The sequence below is a fragment of the Magnolia sinica genome, chromosome 4 (assembly GCF_029962835.1).
Source record: "Magnolia sinica isolate HGM2019 chromosome 4, MsV1, whole genome shotgun sequence".
In the NCBI taxonomy this organism is placed as follows: Eukaryota; Viridiplantae; Streptophyta; class Magnoliopsida; order Magnoliales; family Magnoliaceae; genus Magnolia; species Magnolia sinica.
In genome coordinates, this window is record NC_080576.1 from 19,702,066 (window position 1) to 19,711,009 (window position 8,944).

The 8,944-nt window shown below is 38.3% G+C and overlaps 1 protein-coding gene across 1 annotated transcript; it reads right to left on the bottom strand.

The window, feature by feature from the left end:
• Window positions 1-445: 445 nt before the first annotated feature.
• LOC131244070 (uncharacterized) lies at window positions 446-3,527 on the bottom strand. The gene is made up of 2 exons (XM_058243731.1): window positions 3,154-3,527; window positions 446-1,054 (listed from the first exon to the last, which is right to left on the bottom strand). The coding sequence occupies exons 1-2, from the start codon at window positions 3,525-3,527 to the stop codon at window positions 610-612; spliced, it is 819 nt and encodes a 272-aa protein (XP_058099714.1). The 3' UTR covers window positions 446-609.
• Window positions 3,528-8,944: the final 5,417 nt, after the last annotated feature.

The following is an 8,944-nucleotide window of genomic DNA, read 5'->3' on the forward strand; positions in this document are numbered from 1 at the left end:
AATCCGGAATAAGTTATTTGACATACCATATGTGATTTTGGGGTAGGACGAGCTACTTAAGCCATCCAACCTTGCTATGCTGGGTTGCCCATGTCGAATTTGTGAAATACCATTAGGTCAGTCATTTTCCTATTTTAATTCCATTTTAACTATAAATAGAAATATTAGTACGATTATAACATGAAAAGTACTTCGGAGAATATTGGTGAAGTTAAATAGGAATTTATTTTTATTTTTATTGCTTTTATTATTATTATTATTATTTTTAATCTCGTGGATATGAGAAGTCTCTATACAGAGTCCAGAAGCTTAACCTCCATAAATTCGGAGTAGTTATCGTCGGAGTACTTATCCTTGAGGAAGACACTGATCGACCTCATGGCATTCATCCCTGCATCATCCAACGGTCATTGATCACAACCATCATTGGTGGGACACTGCCATGGGCTCAAACATACATTAAGTGGGCCACATTTTAAAATCTACACACATATAATCAGCAACGGTTACATAATACTTATATGCATATACATGCTACAATTTACCGGGAAAAAAAAATTCAAAAAAAAAAAAAAAAACTCAAACAAAAAAGAAAAAAAAAAATGGCGATCACGCGCCATCTTGGAGAATTCTAAACACATCCCTTCGCCTTTTTTCGCTCAATTTTTTTGGGAATTCTACATCGAATATGATCCGTAGATCGCCCCGCAGGCCATGCTCTTTGGCGATCGGCATGCCATGGCCCGCCACGATCTTTTCGTAGCCCGGGTATATGATTTCATTGAATGAACAGCTCATCTTGTCCCCACCAGGTAGTGGGATGGAAAGCGTGCACCCTGTGAGAGCCTTCACTAATGGAATTTGAAGTGTGAGAACTAAGTCATTGCCTTCTCTCTTGAATAGTGGATGTTGTATCTCTGATATGGAAAAGATCACGTCGGCCGGGAGCATGCCGGGCCGCTCGTCGCCGATCCCTTCGAATGTGATCTTTGTGCCTTCCTTCCATCCTGGTTTTACTTTTATACGTAGCAATTCCTCTTCTTGCACCATGATTCTACCACATGAATGATAACAATCATATATATAGATTGCGTTTGGATGTGATATCGAATTCAATTGCAATTTAAGTAGTTATGGGGTGGGCTGAGGTCGGCCCAAGATTCAGGACTGAAATTTATGCCTGCCGCTGATATAGACGGGCTAGATTTGTAGCGGGCTGGGCTTTGAATAGGAAATGCTTTTGGGTTTGCTATGAGAGCCCAACAGGCCGGACCTTTTCATTGATGGCTATTTGGAGGTCGCCCATGGTCAGGACAGTCATGTTGGTGGGGCCCATCCTATCAACGGTCTGACTCGCCATGATGTGGGTCCTACTTGTGGAAATTAAAGGCCCATGGACAACACGCATATCCAATGCTCAAGTCGATCATACCACAGGAAACAGTGAGAATAATGATTTTCACCGTTGAAACATTTATGGGCCCACCGTGATGTTTACTTGCCATCCAACCTGTTCATAAGATCGTACAAATATGGATGAAGGAAAAGCAAAAGTATAAGCTTGATACAAAACTTCTGTAGCCCACAAGAAATTTTCAACTGTAGATGCTCAATTCACACTTTTTCCTGTGGTGATATGCTTCATTTTTCATCGAAAGTACTAAAATTATCAGGTAAAATGGATGGACGGAGGGGATAAAATACATAAATCATGGTGAACCTTGCGGAGTTACTCGGTACGCAATCCGCTACCGTAGAATTGCCAATCAACCCGAAATCGGATTGCCTACTGAGTTACTCCGTGCACTCTTACATTAAACTCTGTTGGGCCTGCTGTGAAATCATGTGGTTTATCCATGCCATCCATCCATTTTTTCAGATCTTTTTAGAGGTTGAGACCAAAATTGAAATATATCAAAATTTTAAGTAGATCATACCAAAGAAAACAGTGTAACTATTAATTTCCACCATTGAAACCTTTCTAAGGCCCCAGTGATGTTTAGTTGTCATCCAAACTGTTAATAAGATCAAAAAGACATAGATGAAGGGAAAAGACAAATATCATCTTGATCTAAAACTTCTACGAGCCCTAAGAACTTTTTAACGATACACTTCTATTCACGCTGTTTCCGGTGGTGTGGTCCAATTTAGCTTTGGATATGATTTATTTTTGGGTTAAACCCTAAAATTATATGATAAAACAGATTAACGGAGTTGATACAATGCATGAATGATGATGCCCCACAGAGTTTACTCCCTTAGCTTAGCATACTGAGTTACTCAGTACGCCATCGGCTTCCAATCAACCGAAATCGGATTGCGTACTGAGTTACTTTTTACGCTTTTATCATAGTAAACTCAATTGGGCCCATTGTGAATGTACGTAGTTTATCCAAATTGTCCATCCATTTTTCCTGCTAATCTTAGGGGTTGATCTCAAAATTGAAGTAAATCCAAAGCTCAAGTGGATTATTACACAGTAAACAGTATGGAATAATGATTCGTACAGTTGAAACCTTCTTAGGGTCCACAGTATTGTTTATTTGTCATCCAAACTATTTATAAGATCACAAAATCATAGATGAAGAGAAACCACAAACATCATCTTGATCCAAAACTTCTATAGCCAAAAAGAAATTTTCAACGGTAGAAGTTCAATCACACTCTTTCCTGTGGTGTGGTCCACTTGAGCTTTGGATATGCTTCCGTTTTGAGCTCAAGATCTAAAATTATCTGTTAACATGCATGACCGGAGTGGATTAAAAAAAATAAATAAATAATGGTGGAGGGCCAGTCTCTGGTTGGACCATGGTCCCACCGAATTAATTGATGAACTGTACAGAAAATAGGTCCCACTTGTTAGTCCTGGCAATGGGTGGAGGGCCAGTCTCTGGTTGGGCCTGGTTCAATTTTTGGATGCATACAACATCTAGACCCTCATCCATTGGCCTGACCATATATGGTTCATGTCGAAAAGACAGCTCATCAAACAATCCTGACCACTTGATCCAAGGAAGGAAAAAAAAAAAAAAACAACCAAACCCATTGTGGGCCATGCTCTGATCGAGTGGTTGGGATCGTCCTATTTCCAGGCCATGACTCGTAATGGTGGGCCCACCCAAAATGCATGGTTATTAGCAAGGTGTAACGTACCCATTATCTGCAAGGACTTCTCTTGTAAGCATGATCTTCTTAACACAGCCATGCAAAAGATCTTCAAGTGTGCATTCGAGCGTCTTCTCGACCGGTGGAGGCTTCCTTCGAACGGTAGAATAAGAGAACATGATGGGGTCGCCTGCTCTAGTACTGGTACTTCGGAAGAGGCTGGGAGTACGGGACGTGAAGGTATTGTCCGTGCTTCGATGCTTGGGAGTTTTGCCTGTTGAAATATCATTAATGCTGCCACCTCTCGATAAATCAATGCTGCCACCCTTGGATCCGCCATTATCATCACCACCCTTCGATCCTCCATTGTCGTTGCCTTTGTCTTTGTCGCTACCGATTTTAAAGAAACGAAAGGCATACATGATTGTATGTTTCTTCTCATGAAGGGCCTGGAATGAAGAAATAGAAGTGGATTAGGCCATGATTGGAAGAGACAGGCTTGTTGGAATATAAGTGATGAGCGGCCAACATGACTCTTATAAGTTTTAATCTTTTTTTATTCTCAAAGATTGTTTGTAATTTCATAGTGTTATTGATTTTTTTTTAATATTTATTTATTAGAGGAAATAAAGAGCCACATAATTAATAAATTATTTTAATAAGTTGTAACCATAATCATTAATCACACACACACACACACACACACACACACACACTCAGGACTGTTTCTCTCTACAATTTAACATTGCATTTGATTCTCTACTTCTATTCATACATTATAATAAGCTGACTAAAGAGGAAATCAAAATTAGTTAATCTTAAGGCCTGTTTAATTTTTCTAATTTACTGTAAACAATTAATTATTACAATTTCAACATGTTTGGAAATAGATTGGTATTTATGCTTCAAAAAACGGTAGGCTAGCTTAAATTTATGTGCTCTATCGTGATGTATACCACATATCTGCATCATCGACCTATTTTACCAAAACATTTGAGGCATGAGCTGAAAAGTAAGGTAGATCCAAAACAGTGGTCCCAAAAAGTTTTTAATGGTGGGTGTTCAATTCTCTTTTTCTGTTTTTTGGCTCATGCCTAAATTCAGTTGGCATAACAAATGAACGGTATAGATAATACATATATATCACGGTGGGCCCCACATATATTTAGACATAGGAGTTAAATCAACTCCACCAATAATGCAGTAATTATCAAAGAAAATAATTATTACCCATAATATGTAATACATTTTAACATTTACTATATTTACTTTAGAAAATCAAACATGCCCTTATTTGCTCTATGCGACTAGATGTGTCGTGTAGTGAAGATTTAAACGGTAGATAGCATATAAATAATTTTGGAATTTAATTGGTCCATGTCATTTGCTCTGACATCAGCACAACACTTTAATGAAATAATGATCAGTTTACGAAATACAGCTCAATTAAGAAGAAAGGTTACGTTTCCCATAGCTGATTCAAGAACACGCGCACGTGCATTTCGGAGGAAGTTCCGGCGCAAGGATGTTGGTTGGGACCCACCGCTGTGATTTTGAGAAATCCACTCCGTCTATCTGTTTTGCGAGCTCATTTCATGATAAGAAACTAAAAATCAGTAAGATTCCAAAATCAAGTGGGTAAATAGTGGGTTTTCAGCGAACACCGTTGAAACATTCTAATGGCCATAAAAGTTTTGTATCGGCCTAAATTTGTTGTGTTTTAACTTCATCCAAGCCGGAATAACTTTATAAGCGGTTTGGATGACATATAAACATCAAGATGGAGCCCAGAAAGGTTTCAACGGTAAGAATTTCTTTCCCTAATTTTTCCTCTCATGCAACCGACTTGAACTTTGAATCCTCCTCATTTTTGGTCGCATGTCATGAAATGATCTTGCAAAACGGATAGACGGAGTGGATTTCTCACAAATATAGCGGTGGGTCCCACCCAGCATCCTTGCGCAGGAACTTCCTGCCAAATGCTTTTGCAGGAAATCCGCGTCGCTGCCACACTCTGGATCGCTGACGTTGGATTGCATAGTGAGTTTACTGAATAGACTCAGTGAGGTCCGTCCACCTTGATTTATTTATTTTATCGGCTCCATCCATCCATTTTCCCAGTTAATTTTAATGATTAAACCCAAAAATGAATCATGTAAAATGTTCAAATGGACCACACCACAGGAAATATTTGATTTGAACGTCTACCGTTGAAAATTTGTCAGGAGCCACAAAAGTTTTGGATCAAGCTTATATTTGTGTTTTCTGTTCATCCATGTCTTTATGATCTCATGAACAGGTTGGACGATGATTAAACATCACTGTGGGGCCTAGCAAGGTTTCAACGGTGGAAATCATTATGCCACTGTTTCGTGTGGTATGATTCACTTGTTCTTTGGATATGTTTCAATTTTGGAATCAACCCCTTAAATTAAATGAAACAACGGATGGACGGCATGGATAGCCCATAAACATTCAAGGTGGGCGCAACTGAGTTTACTCAATAAGATAAGAGCGTACTGAGTTACTCAGTACGCAATCCGATTTCGGTGACGTTGGTGGGACCTGACCGTTGCATGTATGCTTTATATATCTACACCGTCCATCCGTTTTTGTTTTTGTGTTTTTTTACATTAATTCTCTAAAATATAAAGAAGATATAAATCTTAGGTGGACCACATCACTGGAAACATTGGTCACTGAACGGCCACCATGGAAAACTTTGTAATGTCCACGACTGTGTTTATTTGTCCAGATTTGTGTCGTTTCATTTTTTTTAATTTTTTTCCATTTCTTGAAATGAGCTGGCAAGACAAATATGTAACATAAATATACACTACATACATCAAATGTGCCCCGTGATAATGTCTCACTCACATCCTGGTACCTGGGGTTACAAAAAAGCTGTATTACTTTTTCAAGACTAAATTGCATGGTGTAGCAAGCAGCACCCCTGTGGGTGTTATGTACTAATGCACAATCTCCATTGACACACCATGATAGATGTGTCTTATCCATGGTGTCCATCCATTTTTTCACCTCATATTAGGGCATGAGCCCAAAAATGAGGTAGATCCCAATCTCAAGTGGATCACACCGAAACAATAGTGATTGAAAGCTCATCATTAAAAACTTCCTAAGGTCCACTGTATTGTTTATTTGCCATCCAACCTTTTGATAAAGTCACAAAGTCATGGATGAAGAGAAAATACAAATATCAGCCTAATCCAAACTTTTGTAGGGCCACCAAGAAGTTTTTAATGATGGACATCCAATCACCAGGTTCTTGTGGGTGGTCTACCTGAGATCTAGATCTATCTCAATTTTGTGCTTATGCACTAAAACGATCCATAAAAATGGATGGACAACATGAATAATATGCATACATGATGGTAGGACCTACAAAGTTTTTCCAGTAGCACGCATGGTTCATGCTATCCTAAGCAATCTAAGTACCATCCCTCTTGTGATAACAAATGATTAATTGGTGTATTAAGTTGGACTCAATATGTTATTTATGTAAAATAAACCCCAACCGCTAGGTTTTTGACCCCATGTTAGGCCATGGGCCCAAAAATCAATTCCATTTATCATTCATGTTGACTTGGATATAATGTAAAGGGTTCTGTCAAACTATTTCCATCGGTGTGGCCTAAGTGATTCATGCCTAGTTATAATTTTTAGGGTATAGGCCTTTTTTTTTTTTTGCAATTTAGTAGTTGGAGTGAATTTCATACAAGTATTATGGTGAACCCTTTAAAAATCAAGGGTATCCATCTCTCTCCCAACCATTTCCTTTAGTGCGGCGCACGAGAATCACATGTCATTATGATTTTTTTATTTTTATGCCCAAAATGAGACTTAATAACAAATGGTCATAGTGGATCTTACAAAAACATTACGTACGGTGGGCCCTATCTAAGTCAATAACTATGTCCATAGAAATATTTTTTTTATAAGTAAACTCCGTATACAGTTGAAGAAGTTCTATTAGACAAAGTGATGGGTACTAGACAAGGTGACTGGATTACCGGATAAAGTGATGAAGTTTCACTAGACAAAGTGACAAGGTTACCGGACAAGGTGATAAGATTTGATTAGACAAAGTGACGGAATTTTGTAAGACAAACTGACGAGGTTGCTGGACAAAATGATGAGGTTTCACTAGATAAAGTGACGAAGTTACACTAGACAAAGTGACAGGATTATGGGATAAAGTGATGGAGTTTTACTAGACAAAGCGACGGAGTTTCCAGAGAAAATAATGTAGTTCCATTAGACAAAATGATGGAGTCTTACTTGACAAAGTGACATGATTCATTAGACAAAATGATGAAGTTGTTGGACAGTTACAAGATTCTACTAGACAAAGTAATGAGATTGTGAGATAAAGTGGCGTGGTTGCAGTAAACAAAGTGACGGGTGAAGTTGTAGAAAATGGTGGGCCCCATGGTGATCAGTGGACCCATCTGATCCATCCAAAAGCATTAGATTTGAATATGGGACCATACATAAAAAGTTGTCATAGTTGGCGATTTCATTTTCTTCATTCGAGTGAAAGACCCATTGTGATGAATTGGGCCTCATTGCTTGACTTGAAGCATTCATCTGGTAGACCCTACTACAAGGAGTCTATCCCAAACACTGGATTAACCCCATGCAGGTGGGATATTATCTTACTTCCCCTAACGCAAGACATAAGAAGCTCAAGACCATTAAACCAATCCCCTAATTAGTTACAATTATAACTTTGAGAATGCGTCCGAGAGCTATCAAAACCGTTTTTTCTATTTTTTGCATTTTAGGAAATCATCCCCTCCTCAACGCAAGTCAGGTTAGTATGATTGTGAGCTTTGATTTGGAATCAGTGTCCTAACGTTTGAATCGACTCAAATTCAAGCATTGCTTGGGTCGAGTTAACTCGTTCCCAACAATTATACAAGTTGTCTGAGTAACCTCCAATTTCCTGTTCGATAGGAGAGTTGAATTCAACTTATGAATTATTAACAATCATCGATTTAAGCCCTATCTGCTAATTGTGCTCCATTTCACCAAGAAACGATCGCAATCGATGTTGGTATTTTTTTTTTTTATAAGATTTTAAAAAGGATCCAGTCCATCGAATCACAAATCGATGGCCATGATCGATGTTGGTTTTTATTGGAAGATCCAGTCCATGGAATTGGGAGTTGACGGTCGCAATCGATGCTAGTGTTTTTTTAAGATTTTGGAAAAGATCCAGTTCATCGAATCATAATAATTGATTAGTGACGACTCTGGTTAAATATAACACCCTTTTTACTCATAAACAAAAGCCCTCAAGCGAGGCAACTAGTGGAAAGAAGGGAGTCGCTCTCCCGTCCCCTCAAGAAATCTACCCTCCAGTGTACACGGTATTGGTACAATTTTTTAGCAACATGCCATTTTAAAAAGAAAAAGAAAAAAACTAAGCAGTTAGAGTGGATTTCATATATGGAAGTTTCATAGAACCTCATCACTTTGCTTAGGAGAACCCCATCACTTTATCTAATAAAACTTCGTCAATTTGTTTAATGGAACCATTTCACTTTTTCCAATAATCTCATACTTTGTGTAGTGGGATCAAATTATTTTGTCTATAACCCTGTCATTTTGTCTTGCAACTCTGCCACTTTATCTTGTGGGACTCTCTCAGTTTATTCGGTAACCTCATCACTTTACCCAATAAAACCCCGTCAAATTGTTTGGTAAAACTTCGTCATTTTATCTAATAAAACTCCATTACCTTGGTTAGTGTAACCACACCACTTTGTCTACAATTCCATAACATTGTCTAGTAAAACCAATCACTATGTCTAAT